The sequence below is a fragment of the Euleptes europaea genome, chromosome 8 (genome assembly GCF_029931775.1).
Source record: "Euleptes europaea isolate rEulEur1 chromosome 8, rEulEur1.hap1, whole genome shotgun sequence".
NCBI classification, from domain to species: domain Eukaryota; kingdom Metazoa; phylum Chordata; class Lepidosauria; order Squamata; family Sphaerodactylidae; genus Euleptes; species Euleptes europaea.
The window spans coordinates 30,456,187-30,482,982 of NC_079319.1; the positions used below are offsets into that span (position 1 = coordinate 30,456,187).

General features: G+C 41.7%; 1 protein-coding gene across 1 annotated transcript in view; it reads right to left on the reverse strand.

The window, feature by feature from the left end:
* The window catches only part of CNBD1 (cyclic nucleotide binding domain containing 1), a 198,052-nt gene that overhangs the window by 43,412 nt on the left and 127,844 nt on the right, over positions 1 to 26,796 (reverse strand). The window contains exons 8-9 of the mRNA XM_056854894.1: positions 5,656 to 5,765; positions 3,201 to 3,351 (exon numbers count right to left, since the gene is read on the reverse strand). Coding sequence (XP_056710872.1) covers positions 3,201 to 3,351; positions 5,656 to 5,765 — 261 coding nt within the window. The remainder of the gene's footprint in view (positions 1 to 3,200; positions 3,352 to 5,655; positions 5,766 to 26,796) is intronic.

Here is a 26,796-nt window from a genome sequence, read left to right on the forward strand (position 1 = left end):
TATTTCTATAATATAAATGAGTGATGTCTAATATTAGGGAGTGGTGTTTTAGGTGCTACTGTTATTTTAAAGTTGTATATATGTTTTTATTTAATGTGCCTATTTCTATTGTGCATAACATTGCTGATGGATTTTGTTGTGATCCACCCTGACTCCACTTTGGTGGGGGCGGGTGAAATATAAAATTGTTGTCGAAGGCTTTCACGGTAAGAGTTCATTGGTTCTCGGAAAGAAAATACCAAGACCACGGTTACACAGCCCGGATAACCTACGAGAACCTATAAAATTGTTGTTGTTGTTATTTGTGCCTGCAGAGAAGACCACTTGATGAACAACACTTACAGGTAAGCGCAACCCTATTTTCATCATCATGGCTTTGCTGCAGTCCCACAATAGGAGACTAGCAAGCTCAGTGAGAGAAGGAGGTGGGTGCAAAGCTCTCAAAGAAACAGACCACGGAGGATCACTTCCCTAACAGTTTTTTTGTCCCATATTAACATTCACTCAGAGCTGCTTTATAAAGGACAGGGACCTCTCTACAAGAGTTCCACTGAAATGCATTGAGGAACATGGCAAGGAAAAACAGTGCTCTGCTGAGAGAGCTGTTATATGTAAAGTGGCATTGAACAGCCATGCATGCAAGGCAGAGTGTGATAGCCTCTACCGACCCACAAGGAGGGACCATGTGAGGATGCTGACCAGTCCTTCTTGGAATCTGAAAGACCTATACAAAGCAGCATTCGTGCCCTAGCAGACAAAAACCCAGGAAAAGTCACATTCAAGGAATGTAAGGAGTGCACAGATATCTGGTGTCAAAAACAAGTGTAAGGATAACATTGAGAAACTGAGGGTTGAGAGACTATCCCTGGGAATCCTGGCCAGGGCGTAAGATACCCTAACATTGTGAAAATTCATGAATTGAGGGGGCACAGGTTAGAACCCACAAAGTCCTCATTCCACTTAGAAGTGCAAGATATGGTAGTGAAGGAGTGGCGCTTGCCACTCAGAAAGATCTGAGGCTGAAGCAATGCAGGAAAGGAGCTGATCAAGGCTACCAAAGAGTCATCACCAGGAGTGAGAATAAGCAGATCCGCGCCAAAGAAAGGATGGACAGTATGCACCATAAACTAACTTTGTGCAGCTTGCAAAGCAATCTGTGTAGCAAAACAGCCATGCAAAATATAAAAAATAGATCACCTTGCCAAGGGATTAGAAAGGCATTCCCTGGTGACAGGGGTCCCTCTCAGGAAACGAGCAAAAAGGACAGGACATGGAATGTCTCACTGTGCAGCCTCCAATCAGAGTATCTGGAAGTTGGTCCCCATTAGTTAGGATTAAAAGGTTTGCCCTGCAAAGGATCAACAACCAACCATCAACAGAGCAGGGAAAATAACATAGTAGACTCAAGTACTAGTCGCTGAGGAAAATCAGACTGACAAAAATGTATCTTAAAATAAATGTTCGTGTCACTGGGCTGCTGTTTTATTATACACAGAGACAAAGATGTCATTGGAGATGCTGAACGGCCTCAATTTATAATTTTGGCCAATACCCTTCATGCTTCATGTGTTTCCAGCTCCTTTCAAGATAGTGAAAGGGCCACATTGACCTGTTGATTAGCAAATAGAAGGGAAAGTGCAGCTTCCCACCCAGGCTGTTTACAACACTCACACTGTGAAGTGACTAAATAAGAGATGAAGTGTTATTTAACCTTCAGGCCATCAACAACAATGGAGATGACCAGTTGAATCAAGCTTGTGTGTGTGTGTAAAGTGCCGTCAAGTCGCAGCTGACTTATGGCGACCCCTTTTGGGGTTTTCAAGGCAAGAGACTAACAGAGGTGGTTTGCCAGTGCCTTCCTCTGCACAGCAACCCTGGTACTCCTTGGTGGTCTCCTATCCAAATTCTAACAAGGGCTGACCCTGCTTAGCTTCTGACGAGATCAGGCTAGCCTGGGCCATCCAGGTCAGGGCACTTAGAGCTTCAGATTCATCATCTCTATTGAAAAGCAGAAGCAGCCAAGGAGCCCCAAACCATCACTGAAGATTCTGAAGGCTACCGTGGAACCAAGAGGAGAGGAGACCTGCTGATTGGTTCTGAGTGCTCTATGGAGATGGCAATAGCAAGCCTTGCCTTGCCTTGAAACAGCACCTGTGCTGAAAGTCCCTTAGGCTTAAGAACCAGTGCTGAAAGATTGCAGCAAGGTGATGGAACCAAGACTGCTGTGTCACTGTGTCAGTGTTTAGAACTAGGCATTAGTAAGAAGGCTCAGGGCTAAGATCAACAGAGAATTGGTTCTGACCTTGGAACTGAGGCATTCCCAATATAGTGGATCATGCATTTTGCTATGTCTGGTAATGGTAAAATGAAGCTCAGCAGGCTTTAAGCATAACTAATTTGTCTCAGAACTCAACTAACAACAAGAACAGGAAACTCCACCCACTTCAGCAACTCTCGAAAAACTACATAGGTTGAAGAGTGACAGTGACACTGTCCTTCAGTATTACTCCTCTGAAGATGCCTGCCATAGCTGCTGGCGAAATGTCAGGAAAGAAAATACCAAGACCACGGTTACACAGCCCGGATAACCTACAAGAACCAATGATAGCCTCAGTTTAGTCATTTTAGCTTCTAGGGTCAGTTCAGGCTTGATTTGACGTATAACCCACTGATTTGATTTTTTGGCAGTCCACGGTATCTGTAACACTCTCCTCCAACACCACATTTCAAAGGAATCTATTTTCTTCCTATCAGCTTTCTTCAATGTCCAGCTTTCACACCCATACATAGTAATAGAGAATACGATGGCATGAATGAGAAATGTTATACTCTTTTTCAAAGGGCATCTGGACGATGTTCATGAGAAGCTCATCATAAATTATTTAGGATGTGTAATGATCCTGCAGATATCACTATCAGCTAGATGAATTAGCAGATGACCAGGGGAGGTTCAAGTCCCTAGGCCTTACCTTGCATCAGAACTAAACCTAAAAATGTGTAACTATATTTTCATATAACCAGTCTCTATTCGTTTGGTTCCAGATGCAACCAGTCCTTTAGCGAATGGGGGATTAGATTTAAAGGTTTAGTGAAGGATTGGATACCACTTAAAATAAGCCACTTTTAAAGAATCCAAATATGATGTTCTTGCTATCTGAAAATATTCTGAAAATAACAAGTTAAAGGACCTTAGCATTTACCTGAGATATCAGAAGCTTCGATAAGCCCAAGTTCAACAGGGGTTGCTGCTTTCAGAGTGTACGTAGATGGGATATGAAAAAGAATGCTCATTTCCCCAAAGGACTGTCTTGGATGTAGTTTACCAATGAGGATTTGTCTCGTCCGCTTAATCTGGTTAGAAACACAAAAAACATGTTGTTGTTGTTTCAGCTAATAGAGTAAACCAAAGACAGGTTATAATATATAGGGTTATGCATAGAAATTGCATTCAAAGTGTATGCATTAATCAGGCACATTTAAGCACATACAAGTCCAATTTCAATGTGAATTAAACACAAGCTTAAATTGGTTTAATTGAATTCAATGGGATTTCAAACTGCTTAATTTAAGTGTACCCTAGGGATTCCAGTGTCCAGGTGGGGCATGGGGATCCCCTGGAATTACAGCTCATCTCCAGATTACAGAGATCAGTTTCCCTAGAGAAAATAGATGCTTTGGAAGGCAGTCTCTATGGCATTGTACCCCACTGAGGTCTCTGTCCTCTCCAGGCCCCATCCCCAAATGTCCAGGAGTTCCCCAATCTGGATCTAGCAACCCTAACCCCCCCATCCCCCACTAGTAGCCAGGAAGGACCTGACAACTCTAGCATACCCTCTATTTTAGCACACTAGAAAAATATGAAATGTGAATTTTATCTCAAGTACTAGTTGATGAGGAAAATATAGCTTCTGAGAAAGTTTAGCTTTATTCAATAAATCATCTGTTCATACATGATTATAGGCTGCTGATGTGACATGTTCTGAAAAGCAACATTGCTCAGAAGTTATACTTATTTGCCTTGTCCTACAATATGAATGTAATGATGCACACTAATCAGACTTCAAGAAATTGTTCACACACATACACACCCACAAGTGCATGTTTGTGCATATGTGGGAGAACATGTATCCATACAATCATACCTGTACAATACTCTTTTTAGTTTAAACTGGAACAAAGTTTACTTAGAGTTAAGATCAAGGGATGATGCAGTGCAGAAATGCTGGTTCTGTTCAGTTCACAGATTCAACAAGGGACTAATGCCTTCATGAGCAGGCACACTGGTTGTATGAGGAGAGATCTTCACCGGACCTACCAGAAGGCTAAAAGCCATCCACTCCTTCCAATATGGTTCGCCATGTAAATGCCACGGGGGAAGGAGGAAAATAGGATCCTGTAGAGCCCTACATGGATGCCTTCACTCACAGAAAGTGTACCATGTGGAGAAGAATCAAGCCTCCAATATATAACTAATTTTGATTTTCCCCCCCCATTTATATGAACTCACAAGATCACTTCCAAAAATCGTTATAAGAGCCTTCCTCCTAAGAAAATCTTGTGTTGCTAGGAGCATGACAGCTGTATTCTTCTGTTGCTGTTATTGACCCACTGTCAAAGCCTTCCTCCACCATGAATTCATGGGGTAATCTTTAGCAGGTCATCCTCAGATAGAAGAAATGGAGGCAGTGATCTGACTCACTGGGTACTTGTGGACAAGCATGATAGTGATTGCCAATCGCTTTAAAACTCAACATTTGGATCATCAACATTTTAACAGAGAAGAAGATCAACACATTTCTGTGGAACGTCTGTGTATCCAACTGCATGTTTAAAGCACTACAGCAATGCTAAATGATGCATTGTGAGTTGGGGGAGGGGAGAGAAATGTCTGCTCAACACATCTATAAAGCAATGAATTGTTGTAAATTATATTCTTCAGTTCTTATAGCCATCCTTTAGTAGTCATGCAAGTATTGTGGTCGAATAGTGCAATCACATGCAGATTTGCCTCTGTCTAAATCCACTGATTAAGTCTAGTCCATTTGTTGTCCATGGACTTAGACAGAAGGAACTGCACAGAGCAATCCTGACCACACTTTTCTGAGAGTAAGACCCATTGAGTGTATCTGAATAGACCTGCTTAGGATTTCTTTCTAACCGTGAAATCTGGAATGGGGGGGGGAGCCACATAGAAGCCAGCATGACCCTTATGCCAGCATCTGTGCCACTTGTGCCATGCAAAGTGGCACAAACGCCAACACGGGGTGACTTATGCCAGCCCCCAGGAATGGTGCAGTGGCATGGGCCTCAGCACTGCTGCGTTCCCAGAAGTGAGTGCCCACGTAGGCATTGGAGGGGGCATTCCTGGGGCCTTCCCAGGACCAGAGCTGCCTTTAGGCAGCTTCCAAGCCCCTTTTGGCTCAGGGAACACCCCTTTGTGCTGCAGCAGAGCTATGTCAGCAAAACAGCTGGCGTAGCCCCATGAAATTAAATGGGCGAGTTTCACAGGGTTTTGTTTTTTAATGCTTAAAAAAAAATTCAGGGAAGCATCTCAAGCTGTGAGCTAACTACCCCCCCTTCAGGAATGGGCTTCCCGTCTGCTAACAAGAAGGGTTTCCAGAATGGATATCCTAGGGGACAAAATTAATTTCTCACCATTTTCCCCAATGGTAGCTTCACAAGAGCTGGAATTGTTCGGAATGCATTGCAATATCCAGATTTAATGAAGCCTACGTATTTGCTTATTTCTCCAACTTTCATAAGCACTATCACAAAAAAGAGGGGGGGGAAGAATGATAATAATTATTCAGCTTTCCATCTAATTTGTTTTTATAAATGAAGTTTTGGATTACATGAGTATTCCCAATAGTCATTACATGGCATTTAGCCCGAACACACCTCTCCTGTGGTATTTGTTACAATCCACATTTTAACTGACTACCAAGTATCAGAGAAGTAAATAAATAAAGACATTAATGTAGTGGCTTTCAAGGTGAATTTAGGATCTGTAGATAAGCTGTCAACAGTAAACAACCCTACCTATTTCTCCCCTACTTCTGTGGTATAGATTGGATTACTTTTCATATTTTCCGCTAGTATCAAATTTGTGTTAGAATCAAACATAGTATATAAGTGCTTAATCAAGATTACTTAGCACAATTAATTGTTCCTTAATACATTAACAATGCAATCCTAAACAGGGTTACAGTGTTCCACTTAACACATGAACTCATGAACTTATACTGAATCAAACCATTGGTCAAAGTCAGTGTTGTCCACTCAGACGGGCATTGGCTCTCCTGGGTTTCAGGCTCAGGTCTTTCATATCCTTATTGGAGATGCCAGGGATTGAATCTGGACTTTCTGCATTCCATGAAGATGCTCTACCACTGAGCCACAGCTTGTCCCATTAAAGAAGATTGTAGAGGTTTTTATATGCCGACTTTCTCCCCAACTAAAGGAAGAATCAAACCAACTTACAATCACCTTTGCTTCCCCTCCCACAACAGACACCCTGTGAGGTAGATGGGGCTGTGAGAGTGTGACTAGCCCAAGATCACCCAGCTGGCTTCATGTGTAGGAGTGGGGAGACAGATCCAGTTCATTAGGTTAGCCTCTGTCGCTCATGTGGAGGAGTAGGGAATCAAACCTGGTTCTCCAGATCAGAGTCCACCACTCCAAACCACCACTCTTAACCACTACACCATGCTGGCTCTCTGGAAAAAGAATAGACCCCCTCTCTTCCCCACTCGCTACATTCAAAGCCAAAAGTATGAATAATTCCAGAATTAGAATTCCCACATACAAGGAAGACACTTGGTGTATGATTCCTAGACTTTTCTTCTTTATTGAATGAAGGTTGTCATTTTCAGGACTACCTTGATTTCCAAGAGTACCCTTATTCCAATTTGCTTATCATATACAATAGCACAAACACACCACAGCATCCTAAATTGTTGATTGAAGAAAACCTATCCAACACTACAATCGCAAATTCCCTTATGAATTGAATGGTACTATTATTCTTAATACCAATAAACTTATTCCAGCCTCAAAGTCAGCTACTGGGCATTTGCACGGTGAGATTATATGCAGTTTCAAAGGCACCATTTCCTTCTTGTTGCCTTCTCTTCTTCGATTAATAAAGAAAAACCACAGCATGCCAGGATTTTACAAGAAGGAACGGAGCACGTTTGGCCCTCAGGCACAGAATCCGTTGAATACATGGGCGAGTGTCCATGAAGACTGACATTTTGCTACAATGAAAACAGTGACACAAACACGGCAGTGTTCATTAGGGCAGTACAAATGGAAACAGAGGGGAAGCAGCCACATCAGCTAGGCAAATTGAACAGCTGGGGAGAAGGCAGACTCCGTGGAATTGGAGTTGCACAAAGTCACTGCAGACTTTTTATTTTATGTGGGCATCACCAAGCAAGTCAACGGAGCTATGAATCTGCCTGTTCTGTACCAGCTGGAGCGCTCAGCTTGAGCTGGCACCTAAACTTTTTTTCCAGGGCTGGGGAAAGCAGCAATAATAAACACAGATGCTTTCAAAGCGTAATGCCAACATTATATGCTCCTTGGTGACAGTTCATTGATGCAAAATGGCTGTGCGCTGAGCACCACTCCTCATTTAGCCCAGATTTATGGACATCTTCTAACAAAGTTCTGGCTGAACTATAAAGGCCAAGGTGACTCAATTCCTCAAATAGGCTGTTTCAAAAGAAAGACTGCCATTTCTGTTACTAATAGCAATATTTTTATATAATGCTCTCCCAATTCAGTTTCTGGATTCTCTACATAAAATAATACCATAAAAGACAACAGAACAATATACCATACTCGGAAAAAGAATTAATCTGTGGTAAGAAAGATGTCTTGAGAACCATATCCTGCCTGGCATGCTAACAAAATTATATGAAAAACAGGCTTTCACATTTCTTAGCTGCAGTTAATTTGTTCAGATATAATATGCTTTGCTCCATCCTTAATGGGCATTGGAGTGGTTGTGGGGAGCTTATGAGAGGCTGGGCATAATCCCTCTTCAGCAAGGCTTCATGTAGGCTGAATGGAAGGTGCTCATAGTTAAGGTTGACATTTCCAGGTTAGAAAACCTCTGGAGATTTGGGGGTGGAGCCTAGAGAGGACAGAGACTTCAGTGGAGTACAATACCAGAGAGTCCACCCTCCAAAGCATCCATTTTCTCCAGGGGAACTGATTTCAGTAGGCTGGGGATGCGCTGTAATTCCAGGGGATCCCCAGGTCCCACTTTGAGGCTGGCATCCCTAGTCGTGCTAGTCTCCCATGCTGTTGCCAAGGGTCACCTGATTCTCACTAGCAACTTTTCAGAGGTTAAGGGACTGCAGGCAGAGGTGGAAACCTTAGTTCCATGAGCAGAGATCTAGGCAAGTCTTACAATCCAATATTATGTGCAGATTCTCTGTTGCTGCTAGGGCTGTCAAAAAAAAAATTCGGTACAGTTCGGATTCGGCCGAATTTGACCCTTGTGGGGTCGGTACGGTCCGAAGTCCGAACTCCCCCGCTTCGGATCCCCGGTAATTCGGGGGGATCCGGAGTTCGGGGGAAATTCGGCCGAAGCGCGCCTTCAGGGATTCCCTGAAGGCGCGCGGGGGCCCTTTAAACTGATCTGAGCCTCCCAGCTGGGAGGCGCAGATCAGTTTAAAGGGCAGCCCGCCCCCCTTCAGCGGGCTCCGCTGGAGAGGCGCGGGCTGTCATTTAAACTCATCTGAGCCTCCCGGGCGGGAGGCGCAGATGACTTTAAATGACAGCCGTGCCTCTCCAGTGGAGCCCGCTGGAGAGGCGCAGCTGCCCTTTAAAGTCATCTGCGCCTCCCGGGCGGGAGGCGCAGATGACTTTAAACGACAGCCGCGCCTCTCCAGCGGAGCCCGCTGGAGAGGCGCGGCTGCCCTGGCGCGGCTGCCCTTTAAAGTCATCTGCGCCTCCCGGGCGGGAGGCGCAGATGACTTTAAAGGGCAGCCCGCCCCCCTTCAGCGGAGCCCGCTGAAGGGAGGCGGGCTGCCCTTTAAACTGATCTGAGCCTCCCAGCTGGGAGGCGCAGATCAGTTTAAAGGGCAGCCCGCGCCTTTCAGCGGGCTGCCCTGAAGGGGGGGGCGAATTGGCCGAATTTATTCGCGCACCCCCGAACTCGCTGAATTCGCCCCCCCCCCCCCCCGTTGCCTGCCAGAGTTGAGTTCGGATCCGTCCGAACTGAAAATCACCGAATCAGGGGAAATTCGGTTGATTTTCAGTTCGGACCGAACCGAATTGACAGCCCTAGTTGCTGCTTCAGCATGACACTGGAATCCAATCTTCTATGACCTAAAACAATGTTTGTGTTCCTCATCCATGCTATAAAAACATTTAACTCAAACAACCCCACAGTAGTCTCCAGATGTATCTACTGGAGACATTTTTAAGTGAAATGAAATGTTGCATTTTAATGAATGCCGGATGCTGTTAATTGCCACAATCCACAAACAACATGCATGAGAAAAGAGAGGATGGAAATGCAAGGCTTTGCAACTCAGGGGGCTTCCCACCAGAAGAAGCAATAAACTGCATGGGCAACTGACAGGGACCTTCAGCTAGGCCATATCTCTGAAGCCCAACCCAATGAAGTACAGCCAATTCATCCATCAAACCAAACATAGGGTTTAGGCAAGGCAACTACATTTCCGCCCCATAGGCTCTAGGGTTGCCAACTTCCAGGTACTAGCTGGAGATCTCCTGCTATTACAGCTGATCTCCAGCTGATAAGAGATCAGTTCACCTGGAGTAAATGGCCACTTTGTCAATTGGACTCTATGGCATTGAAGTCTCTCCCCCCAAAACCCACTCTCCTCAGGTTCCGCCCCAAAAACCTCCCACCAGTTGCGAAGAAGGACCTAATAACTCTACTCAACAGTCTTTTCCTTAATTCTGAAATGTCATCTTACTGTATTTAATAAAACTGGTAGTGAATAAATAAACACACGGGAGATTTTAATTTACAATAAACCCTTTCATAACTGTGTAATTAAAAACATTCAAGAGAAGAGAGGACTCCGGTGGCCTTACATGAGCAACTGGTAGGGACTTTCAGTTGGCTGTATCTCTGAAGCATGACCCAATAAGGAAGTTTGTTTTGTTGGAGAGGGGACAGGTTGCTTTTGGCAGAAGAGACCACTAGAAAACTGCCAGGCCCATTACAACTTTAAAATGCCAAAACTGACAGGCCTGCAGGGGGCATCCTTAGTCCCTTATCAAGCATGGCACCCCAACTCTTCTTCTGAGTGTTATATTAATGGCACTTCCACACATTCTGAATAATGCATTTTCAATGCAATTTAAAGATAGTTTGCAGAGTGCACTGAAAGGGCATTATTCAGGATGAGTGAAAGCACCCTAACTGTTCTACCTTTTGATTTTGATCAGGAAGAAGGGGTGCTCTTATTTTGTCTTGGGAAACGAGCTGATTTTGTTGCAATTGTAGATCAGCTAAGATTGATACACAGAGTCATCAGCACATCTCCACCCAAATAAAATTTCAAAGCCACATAATAGGCTGATTTGGGTAGCACAGGCATAATTAACAAAATGACTTAACTAGCTGCCTCCTTGTTAAACATGCCAAGACACAAAATTTGGATACCTTAAAAGTGGTCTCATTCGAACAATCTGAACGGAGGAGTGAAATATAAAATGCATCAGGTTTGCCTGGAAACTTTGATAAGATTGGAGTTACGTACAGAGAGACCAAATGCCCCTATACAGAGGGCAATACAATAACACATGGTTGACTGTTTCGGCTATGCCCAATTGGAAGGGATTGAGAATAAGAGATACGTGTTTATCTCCCTTCCAAAAGAGCTGATGGTAAAGTATTAAAGCGGGCTAAGGTGAAGGCTCTTCAGTATTTAGAGTATTCTACAACATATAGCTAGTCTGCTGGAGAAAAGTATTTACCATGGTTCCCTACCACCAGATAAGTGTCATGGCCTGGTTTTTATTTGCTGCTATGGAATCCAAATATGAGTGCTAGATACTCTTTCGTCCAAGACACTGTCAATTTGTCAATTTTGGAATTCTAAATGCTACAGTAATAAATGCTACACAGTTGGCTTAATATATTACTGAAAGTCCTTCCAGCTGAATGCACACTCATCTCTGCTTTCAGCTGATGGTACTTCTTATAAGCTTTGCTTCATCCGGAGCCGCTTGAATTAGGTTGCATCTACAGCTGCAAGCTTTAATTGGTTTGATCTGTAGATTAATCAATTGAAGATTTGGCTGTTGAACCACTGAAACTAATTCTTCGTTGGCACGACTGAGATGGAAGGGTGCATTTGCTTATTTCTGACGCTATTGCATTCTGGTGATAGTTAATTAACTAAGAATCTTTAATTGATTGATCATTTGGTTGCAATATATTCATCCAAATAAAAAAAAGTGGTTCATTTTCTACATTGCGAAATACATTTGGACCACACTGCTTCAAAGAGTCACATTTTTTATTCCCAGTTGATAACCCAGAATGACATTTTTAACCATCAAGATGTTGGGTAAAATATATTATGATGCATCAGTAGGAAGCCTCCAGGTTCAGCAAATTGTAGCAAGTGGTCCTCAATAAGAAACATTTTAACTTTTGTGGGCACTCCTGGTTCATCTCTATTAAAATCCTCTATTATTTTATATCTTGTTGTCTTTTTCCTTGCTGTTGCTATGCAAACTTCTGTGTGGAGCATTGTATGTTTGTAGGATTGCCATCTCAGGGATGGAAAATTCCTGGAAATTTTGGGGGTGGAGCCCAAGGAGGCAGAGATTGGGGTAGAGGAGGGACCTCAGCAGAGTATAATGCCATACAGTCCACTCTCCAAAGCAGCCATTTTCTCCAGGAGAACTAATCTTTGCCATCTGGAGATCAGTTGTAATTCCAGGAGATCCCCAGGCTCTGTTGGTAGAGTTCACGAAATAATCCAAATCACATGCTTTGCAGTTTACTTTCAAGAACTTTTGCTGCAACAGGATTTGCAAAAGGCAATAACTTACTGCAGATAGGGTTGCCAGGTGGGTAGTTTCGGCAGGCTATTGTCCGCCAATCCACTGGGCTGCTCCGGAGCGGGGAATGTGCACAATGCGATTACATCATTTCCAGGTTTATCCCCAGAAGTGCCATATTGCCACAGCTGCTTTAGCACTCAAAGCCCCCAAACGGCAGTGATTTATGTTTCAGAGGGCAGAACGATTTCTGCCCATGGAGAATGATTTCTTGCCTACCCCTCCTACTGCAGCCCAAAATGCACTCCAAATGTTGTCCTAGGGGCCCTTCTCCCGCTGAAGCAGTATTTCAGGGGGTATTGGGGGATGCTTTGGGAAGATGGAGGCCAGAAATTCACACCTCCTGAGTGGAAATCCTTCTGCCATGGAAACACTCAGCTGAATCCAAACTATATTATTAAATATATGGTGAACAGTCTTCTAACATTAAAAGTAGCATTCTGACCCAGAGTCAAGCATATTGGATTCTTCCTGGATGGGGAATAGTATAGGGAAGGTCTGGAATTCAAAATGGAACTGGAAACAAACTTAATTTTCATTAAGGAAATTCATGCATACAGTTTATTAATATGTTTATTAAAATATTTTGTGCTCCACTCCCCCTCCCTTTTTTTTACAGATCTGGGCCCAATTCAGTTGGGAGTTTGTTCTGTGCATGTTGTACTGATGTGAATGGAAATGGCACAAAAGCGTTGATTCTAATGTACTGTTATTACTCTTGTTTTCACCCAGTACTACTTGAGCAAGAGAACGTCCCAGCTCACTATGTCCATTAAGTTTTAGCTTACAGATCTCTGTGTTAATTGTTGCCTAATAATATAAAGCTCTTCCTTAGTGTTTGGCAATTAATTGTTAATTGTTGCCTAATAAATAAAGCTCTTCCTTAATGTTTACCGCTTCCCTCATGTGTCCAAATTTATTATTTATTTATGAACTCATTCTAATCCACAAGTTATCACAATTGCCCCCAAAGCAACTCACAAAACCACCTAAGTCATAATAAAACCAATAACGAAAGACATATATGATTTGATATTTATCCATGTACCAGCACGTTGACTTTCTTAAACCAGAACGTTTTTCATTTTCCTCTGAACTCTTGCTGAGCCCTCAGTTGCTGTTTTAAAGGAGACCAGCACTTTACAGCTCCTTCACAAAACAACACAAGCTCTGCCAGATGTTTCAAAGCAAGGGGAAGAAATCGAGAACAATCATTTCCACATAATGAAACTGTTTGGAATGTTTCCTCAACATGACTATAGAAGTAGACTTCTGCTACAAATTCTTGTTCAAATGCCAGCAATCGTGCTGCTAAACCGCTTACACCGCTGAAAGGTGAACATTTAATTTTTAATGGCTCTCAGTTCCTGAGCCATCCTGATGTTAGGAAACAAGATGAACTGAAGCAGTGACATTCATAGAAAGTCTCTGTTATGGAAGGGCTAACAGTGTGTGTACAGGGGGCATGCAACAGTGCTGGAGTGTGTGTGTGAGTAATGAGAACACTTTACTGAGGTCCAGAGGTTCAGGGTGACCTGGCCCATGCTGTCAACTTGTTAGCATGAAATTGACTATGTCACCGCAGAAATAAAATTAAAGGTTTTTTCTCCCTTTCATGACTCATGAGACTGTCTTGCGGGTGGTAATGCAACAACAAAAAAACCCTCAGTGTGGGGTTCACAAATTGTGAGCAACACTCTTGAACATAGAAGAAGAAGAAGAAGAAGAAGAAGAAGAAGAAGAAGAAGAAGAAGAAGAAGAAGAAGAGTTGGTTTTTATAAGCTGACTTTCTCTGCCACTTAAGGGAGAATCAAACCGGCTTACAATCACCTTACCTTCCCCTCACCACAACAGACACCCTGTAAGGTAGGTGAGGCTGAGAGAGAATTACTTGCCCAAGGTCACCCAGCTGGCTTCATGTGTAGGAGTGGGGAAACAAATCCAGTTCACCAGCTTAGCCTCCACCGCTCATGTGGAGGAGTGGGGAATCAAACCCAGTTCTCCAGATCAGACTCCACCACTCCAAAAATTGTTCACTGTTTTTACAAATACTAAAATGTGTTCTAAAATATTTATAGGTGTGCATTCTCACAAGCTGCTTTGGGCTCTTCCCTTATTCACCATCTGCTCGACGCACCAATATGAAAAAAAAAAAAAACAAGGGTTGCCAAATCTCCCACTATAGCTGGACACTTCCCAGCAAACCCGTTCACCTCCCAGCAGCTGAAAGGCCAGTGGGAGGGAAATGGGGGACATGTGACAGCATTGTGCCAGCACTCTTTTGGTCAAAACCAGAAACTTTGATGTGGGGAGAGGCACTCTAAGATTTTCAAAAACTCTGTTCCAGTTGTCACTGAAAGTGATGTCAGCACGCCAGCATGATGCCAGCACATGAGTACCCAATCCTGCTGCCAACTAGGAAATGTAGTTCAACCCAGAAAGTTCCAAGCATACACCAAGACAATTAACATCACCAACTGTTTAATGTTATTGAAAGTATGTTGGTGGAAAAGAGGTACATATACTGAAAATCTAACTGATTTACAATACATGCATGCACCTTTGGGAAGGGGAGGTAGCACCCTTCTCAGTAAACACCGGGAGGCAGTGGTGGAGCTGCTGAGGCCACAGTTGCAACATGGTGCAGGTGCACAGCTACTGAGAGGCTAATGGAAATTCATTCCAGCATCCTGCACTTGCTCCAGGTTCCAAAAGGCACTCACTGGCTGAGTTGTGGACCAAGCAGCTCTGTTTCCACCTCCTCCAGACTTGTTGGTAATAGCACCATCTCCACTTTGCCTTCATTGGTGGGGCTTGAGATGACCCATCCCATGTGCTGCCACTGGTTTATTATCAAACGGAGGTACAATGGCAAGCACACAGGCAGCAACTGGTGTGCAGCAACACCAGTTCAGTCTTCCACAGTTCCGAACAGTCTTTAGTCAGATGACAATATCCCATAACCCATCACCCTGTAAACCTCCATTTCTTCCATCTCCTCCAGCACTCTCTTTCCTGATCAAAATCAGTTTCAACTCTCACCCTGGCAGATGAGAATCACTCAAGATATACATGTGTAGATATTTGGAGCCAAGGGTTTCTTCAGATTGTCAATTGCACCCTGTTCGTGTCTGGAACAAAGGCTTGCAGGTTGAGTACACTGAATTCCCTTTCATTTCTTTCACAGAACTATCTAACATCTCCCAGGATTTAACAGAGAATGAAATGTGATCTCAGTGTCTATTGAAAGTACTCTGAACAAGGGCACAGGCTCATATTTCTAAAGAAATTAATAAGGCGCAAAAGAAGTGTTGTAAGCTCCAAGAACACAAGCAGATCTGGGTCCTGCCAATGTTCTTCTAACTCTATCAGAGTCACACTATATCAAAGTCGGACAATAAGATAATATGCCACATCATGCACACACACATCAACACACACAAAACAGGGCAAGGCAATGTCCCTGCAGCTGTTATCTGAGATCCATTACAATGGCAGAACTATTGCTATTTTCTAAATGCACTGACATTTCCTAAATGCACAGCCCTGTTTTCTTTCTTGAATGACAGATTCTCAGTTCTCTATTACTTTTCAAACCTAAGAACAATGTGTATGCTATTGACAGCATGGTGAAATTTACCAGGTTTGTGGCAATGCAACTCCCAAGTCAGACTCAGGATTTCCCCCTGCTGGCCTACCAAGCAGCAGTGAGGACCAGAGAGCTGAGACCTGGCAACAATGCACCTTCCCCATTTCCCAGCAGTCCATTGCTAAGGGCCTGGAAACTTTGTGAACAAAATACCATGAACCACAGGGAACTTCAGTGACAAGAGAGAATCAGGTAAAACTATTCATTCTCCAACTTGAGTTGATAGAAAACTCATTCCACTGTGTTAGCTTCATCAGCAGAAAGAGAAGCTGGGGACATTTCCATCCCCTCCCCTCCTCATTGCCCTCAGAGCTTCATTACATTTGGTCCATGAAAGTGCTCCAACCCTCAACATTAGCTTTGGGGATATTAGGGGGGTTGCTGGGAGGGAGGAGAAAAGGCGAGGACAGTTCTTCCTCTGTGAGCACTGGAACTCACACTTCATACGGCCAGCCAGTCCATGTATTGAATTTAAAACATCTAAGATCACCAACTCAGCCTACTAGACCTTCCGAGGTTATTTTCTAAATATGCCTGATATATAAATTCAACATTTACTCAAATCTGTTGTAGGCCAGTTATTTCCAGAAGATGCTTTCTAACATGAATAAATCATCATCTCTTGTTGAGTACATGGCTTTTTCTTTGCTCAATGTGGTTAATCTCTATTTTTTATATTAATTTGAGATTAACTGAAATTGCATTGGATAACTAGCTGTATCTGGCTATTTATGCATAGGCAAATAACTGGCACATTCAGCAATTCCAAAAGGGCACTAAAGACCGATGGTAATGCAAATCGGCTCTGGAATCTGAAGTATATGTTTAAGTGTGTGTTTGAATTTTTATAGTTTCATGACACATGGGAAACTTTGAAGTTTCAAGTGTCATTTTCCCCATCTGCAATCAGAAATTCACTTTCTTAAAAAAAAAAAAATGCCCTTCTGCAGCACTAGTCCAGCCCAAAATATATGAAGCTGCTTGATCCTAGTTTAAATATTTTAAGTGACAAGTGAGCATTATACTGGCCCTCTGCACAAGAGTGAATTTCTCTATCTTTAAGGCACAGATTCATACATATATATGAGCAGCATCAAAGAAGTCCATGGGTAGATGAATGTTCTTCGTGAATACTAAAGGAAATGAGGCAGCACTGCTGTTTCATAGAATTAAGAATTACAGCCGCTTCAAAGCAGAGAATTCATGCTTATTAAAAGGAATCATTACAGCTTATCATGTAAATAGAAAAACTGGATTAAAAGTTGTTTAAATGCATTTTTTACATGTTAAACTAGCAGGGAGCAAATACAAGTTTGTAGCATTTCAAGATTATCTAGAGGAATATTTAGTCAATATATGAGCCTAACACATCAAAGATAATGTCGTTGCTAGAAAATTTCATTTCCTACTCATTTTATTATGTCGCTATAAAGGGAATTTAGCTATATCACAAAAAAGTGGAGTAGTTTTACTGATACGGCTACATTTAAATTTAATACGTCACCTTCAAAGTATGTACTCTGCAAACTGCTTGCTCTAAAGTTATCCTGAGGAAAACACAATAGGGCTGCAGTAGAATATTGCTCAAACTATGGCTGGTGTGTGTGTGTGTGTGTGTGTGTGTGTGTGTCACACCTCTGCCCTGCTCAGATAGCAATATGTCAAGATTTCTGTGGGGAGAGTATACTCATCAAATCCCAATAAATTTGCTGGAATAAACTTTAGCTGACCCAGGGTATTTCCTGATGAGCCACAGATAATGTGATCCCAGGAATGTTGATAGTGATGGGTGAGCTCCCTTCAGCTCAGCTCAGAATAAGTGAGTGGTTCTGAGCTTTCAGAGAAATGTTTGCAATCCTATCATATTACATTATTAATTCCAAGCTGGTAAATTCATGCTGGGGATGTGGAATGGTATAGGATAGTCCGATCTCATCAGATCTCAGAGGCTAAGCTGGGTTGGTACTTGGAAGGAAAACATCCAAGGAAGATTCTGTTGAGGAAGGCAATGGCCAACCACATCTACTTAATCATTTGCCTTGAAAAACCCTACTGGGTCGCTATAAGTCAGCTGTGACTTGATGACATTTTACACACACACATATCCATGCTTCAAACTAACTAACAATGAACTTTGGCAACATTTCTGTTATTTACATTGGGCTGCTGTTCTCAGGAGGGACAAAGATCTTATTAAAAATTAGTTCTAATGCATCACAAGATGGTTTCTGCAGTGATGACCATTTGTGAATCCTAAGCAGAGTTACTCTCTTCTAAATCTGAGTTGGGTTAGCAGCGTGTAACTTTTCTTAGGATTGCACTGTAACTGTAGTAGTGGTGATAATGGAGACCACTCTGTCTTGAAAAGCCATGAAACCTATTGGAATAAGTCAGCTGATCTCTAAGATGTATAAACTCTTACTAGAAATCTATTGCGAGCAAGAACGAATTAAACCAACTATGATCAACTGGGCACAAATGCTAGGCCATGATATCCCATTGAATAAGTGGGAAAGATTATGGACTTGAGATCTAAAAGGTATTTATGTCCAATCGTTGAGGGAAAATATCTATAAGATGATGTATAGGTGGTATTTAACACCTAAAAAGATGGCAAGGATCTACAATACGATGTCTCCTAAGTGTTGGAAATGTAATACAGAGATTGGCTCATTTTATTATATGGGGTGGATTTGTGATAAAGCTAAAGAATTTTGGGACATGATATACTACGAAATCAGATTGATATTACAGAAAAATATACCTAAATCACCAGAGTTGATGCTACTTAGTATAATACCAGACACTATTTTAACTCAAAGAACTTTTTTGATTTATGCAACCACAGCTGCAAGATTGCTGTACGCAGCTAAATGGAAAATGACTGACATTCCAGGAAAAAAAGACTGGATACTGAAAATGCTAGAATTAGTGGAAATGGCAAAATTAACTGCATTGATAAACCAAAGAGACAATGAACAGTTTATGGAAGAATGGGAGGTATGGAGAATTTATTGTGAACATGAATTACATTTAGGGAAATTAGAAGGTTACACACTGAATTGACCCATTAGGTATTCTCTGATGACTAGCTATTAGATTTTTGTTTAATATTAGGGTCAATACTATAAACATAAGAAATACATTAATCTATTTTGAAGCAGAGGGAGGTGATGGGGAAGTCACTGTTTAATTCATTACTATGTATTTTTAACAACATTATAGAGATATTCTTTTATGATTGTTATTACAACAGTTGTTAAACGGATGTTAAATTTACTTTTTTTTTAAATAATAAAATTTTTATTTTTTTTAAAAAGGAATAAGTCAGGAGAGCACCAGCATCCAGGACAAGAGGATGAGAAGGGATGCCATCTATATGACTTGGTTAGGCTGTCAATTTGCCTAAGACCAGCCCCAGAGCTAAAGTATGAAAGGCAAGTGAAATAAAATATGTTGTTTCAAACACTGGACAAGTTGAGTTGGATTCAGCCAGCTTTTTTCATGCAATCTCTCCCCACCCTCCTCCTTACTACAGACGTCCTTCATGGCTTTTGGTGGTTAAAGGGGACCTTCCCTTTTTCATCAATGAAAAGCTTCTGCTATCGAACCTGTATCTGCATAAGAAAAATTACTGTGTTTTATGCAAAATAACTCTCCGCCTTAACATTGGTTAGCAGAAACAGAGTGATCACTGCTTGGATGCATTTGTGGTACTTGATAACACTATGTGTGTGTAAAGTGCTGTCAAGTCATTTCCAACCTATGGTGACTCCATGAATTAATGATCTCCAAAACATCTTATCATTAACAGTCTTGCCCGTGGCTTCTTTGATTGAGTCAATCCACCTCAGGTTGAGTCTTCCTCTTTTTCTGCTGCCTTCAATTTTTCCTAGCACGATTGTCTTTTCCAGTGACTTTTGTCTTTTCATAATGTGACCAAAATATAATAGCCTCAGTTTAGTCATTTTAGCTTCTAGGGAGAGTTCAGGTTTGATTTAATCTAGAACCCACTTATTTGTCTTTTTGTTGGTCCATGGTATCCATAAAACTCTTCTCCAACACCATATTTCAAAGGAATCAACTTTCTTCCTGTCAGTTTTCTTCACTGTCCAACTTTCACACCCATATATAGTAATGGGGAATACTATAGTATTAATTATCTTGATCTTTGTTGCCAGTGACACAACCTTACACTTAAGAATCTTTTCTAGCTTCTTCATGGCTGCCCTTCCCAGTCTTAGTCTCCTTCTGATTTCTTGGTTGTGTCTCGCCTTTTGTTGATTATGGAGCCAGGGAACCGAAAACCTTTAACAATTTCTATTTCTTCATCTTCAGACTTAAAGTTGTGTAATTTTCCAGGAGTTAAACATTACAATGCAATTAAAATCTAAAATTAAGCATTATGCTTCTACTGTAAAGAAAAGAAAGATACAGCTCTAAAAATGAACTTTTGTTAAGAAAGAAAAGAACACCATTTCAGATTTTAATAAACATTAAATTAATTACTGTGATATGATTTGAGTGTAGGTACTATTTAAACTAAAGAAACTATCACCAGAACTATCTTTTTCCTTATGAGGGGGATATCTTGGCAAAAATTATTTGTACACATTTTTCGTTGGGCTAATAGCCAAAGGTCATTACAAAAAGACTCCACACAACCAAGACATAAACATAATTCGTTCCACTTAGCTGGGGTTACTTTTAAGAAGCTATCATTAATCTGCTTTATAAGGCCTTTAAGAAAAGCGGCAACACACTTCATCATTTCTGACAGCAGATTTGGAAATCCTACAACGAGATGGCAAAGCTGTAAACAATGGCCTATTTTTTTGCCCGTTTTGTGACAACTGTCTGAGATCCACTTTGCACTTTATCTGCCCTTCACTGCCGTCACAGACCAATAATGCTTTTAAAGGAGTTCATGAATTCACTTTGCTTTCTCCCTTATCCACCCTTCAGTTTGAACTTGATGTTCCAAAACAACAGAAACAAATAATCCTCCACACCTTCATGGTGGCGAAAACACCCTACTTATCAAACAGTTGATGGCAGAACAAGCTGTATTTGTGGGAAGCTTAAGCCAGATTAACCCAGAGTGGAAATGAAGTGAAGGGCTGAGCAGCAAGGGTAACTGGTCATTGAATTACACCTACACAGAGAGGGGGGGGGCTGTGTCCCTCTGGCTTCTAATCAGAAAATGAAGCCTTCTGAGAAAGGAAAGGTTACAGAAGCTTAACCTGAAATTACTGGCTTTTTCAGAAATGTCAGGTGTGTGTGTGCTTGACATAACAATATTTTTATTACTTAAAAAATGCATGAAGCTACCATTTGCTATGGATTTTGAAGCTGAATTTTAAAGCGCTCTGCACTTATAATGATTGGTAATGAGTAACCCCACTCCCTGAAACCCTTTACATTAACAAATTAGCAATTTTGTTTTTAAAGCCCAAGGGCTGCTCAACAAACCTGCTCAACAAGCCTGCACCAAGATATCTCCTAGTGTCCTAGCAAAAATCACATTACACCCTGGTTCATAAGGTTACCAGCTACAGGCTGAGAAATTCCTGGAGATTTAGGGATGGAGCATGGGGAGGGTGGGGTTTGGGGAGGGACCTCAGCAGAATATAATGCTATACAGTCCAGACTCCAAAACAGCCACTTCTCCAGGGAACTGATCTCTGTAGTCTGGAGATCAGTTGTAACTCTGGGAGATCTCCAAGATCCACCTGAAGGTTGGCAGCCCTACTTGTTAAGTCAAATGAAACTTGCTAATTGATCTTGGAATTTTGATTTTAGCATCTCTCAAGAGACACCTTGAAGATAGCTTGAAGTTCTTTGCTGGAAAGACCCATGCCACTCTGCTCCTCTCTATTGTTTAACCAACAGGAGTCAGGCAGACCATTATGTCCCAGCACACAGGTCGGATCCAACTTTTCCACTGGTCAGAAAGGAAGAAGTTTCCCTTGGACCACCAAAAAGACTGTCCTGAGGATCATGGGACCTGCATGGAGAAAAGACATGTGCAACAGGGGCTGGAGTAAGGAGGGGAATTGGGCAGGATTCTGTGGAATAAAACCTGGCTAGAACCAGTTCACAAAACCAAACTACATTCCGGAAGGGCTAACAGGTTCAACAAGATTGGAGACCCCGATCCAGGATGTGCTCACAAGTTATGCAGAGCCACAAAAAGGCCTTTAAGTGCATAGCTGATGTCATGCATGAACGCAGAATATATCACAGAACGTTTCGAAGAACTCTTAGCGAATTGCAGTGCTTCCATAGCAGATGAATACAGAGATTCTTTGCCAAACTATTCCATCTGAGGTGAAGAAAGGGATACTGAAAACCACCACAATAAAGGAAAGATGAATATGGTGTTTTACCATATGATACAACAAGTGCTCTTCCCATTCATTTTCATTATTCAGCTAAAATGTACAGATTCATACAGGAGTTAAAAGCTGGGCTTCTATAACTCAAACTAACAGCCCATTCCTGAGCCTGGGGGGGGGCGAATGGTCTTAGAAGGCTCCCAGACCCCTACGCCGGCATCTGTGCCACTTGTGCCATTCAAACTGCCATGGACACTGGCACAGTGCCACTTGTGCCACTTGTGCCGGGTCGCGGCAGCACAGCCCTCAGATGCCATCTCGGCCTCCCACCGGTGTCCTGTTGGCACAAGTCCTCACACTGATGTCCTGGGAGGCATTCCCAGGGCGTTCCAGGGGGCAGAGCTGCGGGTAGCCAGCTTCCTAACGCCTTTCAGCCTGGGACGCCCCCTTTAGCAACAGCAGTGCTGGCGCAGCATCACTGTTTTCAAAGGGGCGTTTTTCCCCCTTTCTATTTTTTTTAAAACTAAAACAGCCCATTTCTCCCCCTGCTGCAGCGGCCAAACCTCTTTGGAGGCACTGTGGCACCGCCACAGCCACGCCGTCCCGGGCTACTGCAGGTCTCAGGAATGAGCAGTTAAAAACTGCCCTCCTTTTCTGAGAATCAATGTGGTCAGAAAATGCTCCAACTATGGTACAATTTGAGCTTTTTTCACTGAGAGTTTACCATAAAATTAATATTCAAAATGGGATATCTGCCTGAATGCCTGCAGATTTACATGTAGTCCTTCTCAAACAACTCGTTATTGTATATAATACTTATTGCAAGACAGTTAGTAGCAAAATAATATAAAACAAGTAAAAATTACTCAGCCTTATCTTAATGAAAACATTATATTTTGAGGAGAGCTATATGACTAAAATTTCCATGGGAAATTATTCATATTTTTATGAGACATATAGAAGGTATCATTTCTGTGGCACATACTATATTTTCTAGTGATTTTCATTTAAATGTGCAAGTGAAATTATGCATTGCAGTCATTAATGGAACACAATGGCCTACTACAATATCAAAAGCAAGACAGGCTCATAAAAAGGCAAGAATATGTAATTACTAAAACATTCTTTAACATTCTAGCAAGGAGACTATGTTCAAGAAAACTTTTGTGATTTATAGAAATTAAATATAACCAGCCTCTAAAATTTTGACGGTGACAAGATCAAAAGATTAAACTTTACTTGGGCCTTACAGCCAAACTGAAGATTTAGCAAAAAATGTGCTCAGAGTATGGATTTGTGTAATCACAAAATGCCCACACCAGCACACATTATTACTATGACATTATGCTGTTACAGAGTATGTCAGCCAGTTATAGCGTATGACAGATTAATACAGACCTGCATGACTTGTGATCTTTTAAGCTCAGCAGAACCAATCAGTCATGTACAGTGGCCAATAAGGAGCTGGGTGTAACCCCTCATGTTGTAAACATGGAGGACACAGTGGAGCACAAGGAAGTGGTAGTAGGCCATATTACTAGATCTCAACTGTGGTGCTAGCCCCCATGCAAATAGCAACATTTGCACAATAAGACTGGCATAACTAGAAATCAACACCTGGTTCTGCATAAAAATCTAACTTAAAAAAATAATCAACTTGGGGGTAAACTCCAATAAATTCTCTAGCTATGACTGTACATGTACATGCACAGATACATTTAAAAAGACCTAATTGTCCAGAGTTAGGGTACCTTTTTACAACCCCATGCAAAACATAATGGACACTGAGATGTCCACCTCCAGTTTTGACATGGAGCAGGGAGGTGATAGGAGGAGAAGGAGGAAAGGCAGTGGGGAGCAGAAAAGGAGAGGCGTTGAGCAGGAGGAAAGGGAAGCAAAGGAGGATGGGAGAGAAAGAAGCAAGGAAGGGGATAGGACTTCTCCTCACCTAAGATCCCTCACAGATCCCTCATTGATATGGCTAGTGGTTGCATTCAACAATGGGTCACCAATCATGCAGGTCTAGGATTAACAAATGTATAGGCTGATGTTCTAGAACTCTCAAAAACATCTGATATGTCTTTCCCAGTTCAATGAGGTTATTCCTGCTGTAGTTTATAAATGGTCTTGAAATTAAGTTCCTGTTGCACCACTTTCTTTTTCTTGGTTGCCCTTCAGTATTCCAAAGCCAATTTACTGTCGGTCACAGCTTGTCTGGACTTCAGGAGTTTACCTGGTAGCAACTTCACACCACACAGTTCTGCTATGTACAGTTTATTTACAATATTTACACAGAGTCCTTTGCTGTTAGCATTCACAGCTCTGAGCAACAGCATGCTCCGCCAGCATATATATTTCAGCAAGAGGTAACTCACATTCACTATACAGACTTATGACCAATCACAGTTCACCTGAGATGAGTCATTCTGGAAATCCCCATTCCTGGCTGTACAAACTGGATCAGACCAGCCTCATCACATGACTTAGCTGTCACTCTGATCAGTATGATCTGTTTAGCAAACTGCAGACTAGGCATAACTTTGACATATGTTGACACGCCTCCCTAGTCAAACATTTGTTAAACACAGCCATTTCTTTAAGTATTGACATCTTTCAGTATTCAAACATTTCAGTCTCCTGGCTTAGTTCAAACCAACCATTCTCATCTCTGGAGACTCGCACCCCTAGGTAATTCTTAATTGGGCCTAGATGTTTCATTTTAAACATTTCCTGTATGGTCTGCATAAACCATTTCAACTGTTCCTTGTTGTGGTACATTAAACATACATCATCCACAAAAAGTAATAAATAACAGGTTTGTTTACATATTTCCACTTGATACAGACATGGATCAGACACACTCTGCTTAAACCCTTTTTTGGTTAAAGCATTTTTTATACACATATTCCATGCATGTCCTGATTGCTTTAAGCCATATAATGCCTTGTGCAATTTTAACACTGTTTTGGCATTTTGACATTCGAACCCTGGTATTTGATCAAGATATAACTCTTCCTCAATAGGTGCGTTCAGATATGCAGTATCAAAATCAAAATGATCAACTAGCATTCCTTCTGCTCCAGCCTTGGTTAATGCAACTCTTATTGTTTCCATGCGAATCGTGGGGGCAAATGATTCATAATAATCCTGTCCAACCACCTGCGTAAATCCCCTCGCAACTAATCTTGCCTTATATTTAACATTCCCATTTGTCAAGGTTTTGAGTCTGTACAACCAATGGCAACTCAGAGTTTTCTTATCTGCTGGCAATTCAGATAAGGAAAATACTTCATTTGACACCAATGAGTTATATTCCGCCTCCATGGCTTGCAGCCAAGCATTTTTCTCTTCTGAGGCTAAACTTAACACATCATTGTAATCAGTTGGAACTTTCACAAACACATGGTTAGCAGTTACACCACACCTTTGAGGTGGAATACCTTTTGTAGATCTAGAGGACACTCTTGGTACTACTCTCTGATCTGCACTTTGCACACTCTCAGAGTCTGCATGTATTGGTGACTGCACCTCCTGTTTCACTTCTGGCATGTTTTCAGAATCATCATTCATAGGTAACAGTACTGTGGATGGTAATTGGTTTGCATGTATCTTAGGCCAATTAGCATCCTCACAGAATGTAGCTGAACGACTGAAACTTAATGCATTTTGGTTATTTACAAAACGGTAAGATTTCATTCCTGTCTGATACCCCAGGAATGTCAATTTTTTGCTCTTTCACCACCTTTCCTACGTTGTTTCAGTGGTATATTAACCCATGCTTTACTGCCAAATATCCTGATATGATCCAAACTGGGATCTTTCCCATACAAAGCCTTGTATGGAATATTGTTTGTGGCACTTGTCCAAATTCTATTTGATATATAACAAGCATTTTTTGCCGCTTCAGCCCAGAACATTTTTGGCAATCCAGCATCAAGTAGCATTGATTTTATCATTGTTTGCAGTACTCCTGCCTTTCTCTCTCCAACACCATTTTCTTGACTCATGGATATATTAGCAATTCTGTGTTCAATACCTTGAGTCTTAAACCAATGAGCCATTTCACCAGACATGTACTCGCCCCCAAAATCACTTTGGAACTTACAAATTTTATGCCCCAATTGCCTTTGCACATTGTTAGCCCACATCTTTATAGTGTCACACACCTCTGACTTCTTTGCTATGGGATACACCCATGTGAACCTTGTGGCATCATCTATCAAAAGAAGAAGATATTTTCTTTTAGTTATACTGTCTGGGAAAGGGCCTACCACATCACTATGAATAAGATATAAAGGGGTTTTTGTCACTCTGTCACTCCTTGGTGCAACTGGGTGTGCTTTAGACTTACTTTGCTTGCACACATCACAATCCAGATATGTTTTGCACCCTTCAACCTTCTCTTTGCCCAGCAGGGCAAGAGTTTTATTCAAGGTACCCCAGCCCACATGGCCGAGTTTTCTATGTAGCAAATGTATACATTTATGGTGAGGGTTTTTATTTAACACTGTTTGTGCTTTACCTGCCATGTTCTCTAGCACATACACATTCTCTTTCAATTTCCCCACTGCCATAATTTTATCACCTTTGAGAATATTACAGCACTTATTTCTGAAAGTCACACTGAATCCAGCAGAATCTAGTGCACTTATACTTAATAAGTTTTTCTCAAGAGAGGGTATACAAAGCACATCATTGAATGTATGGTTTAAACTTCCAAACATTACACTTCCTTCACAGGAAACA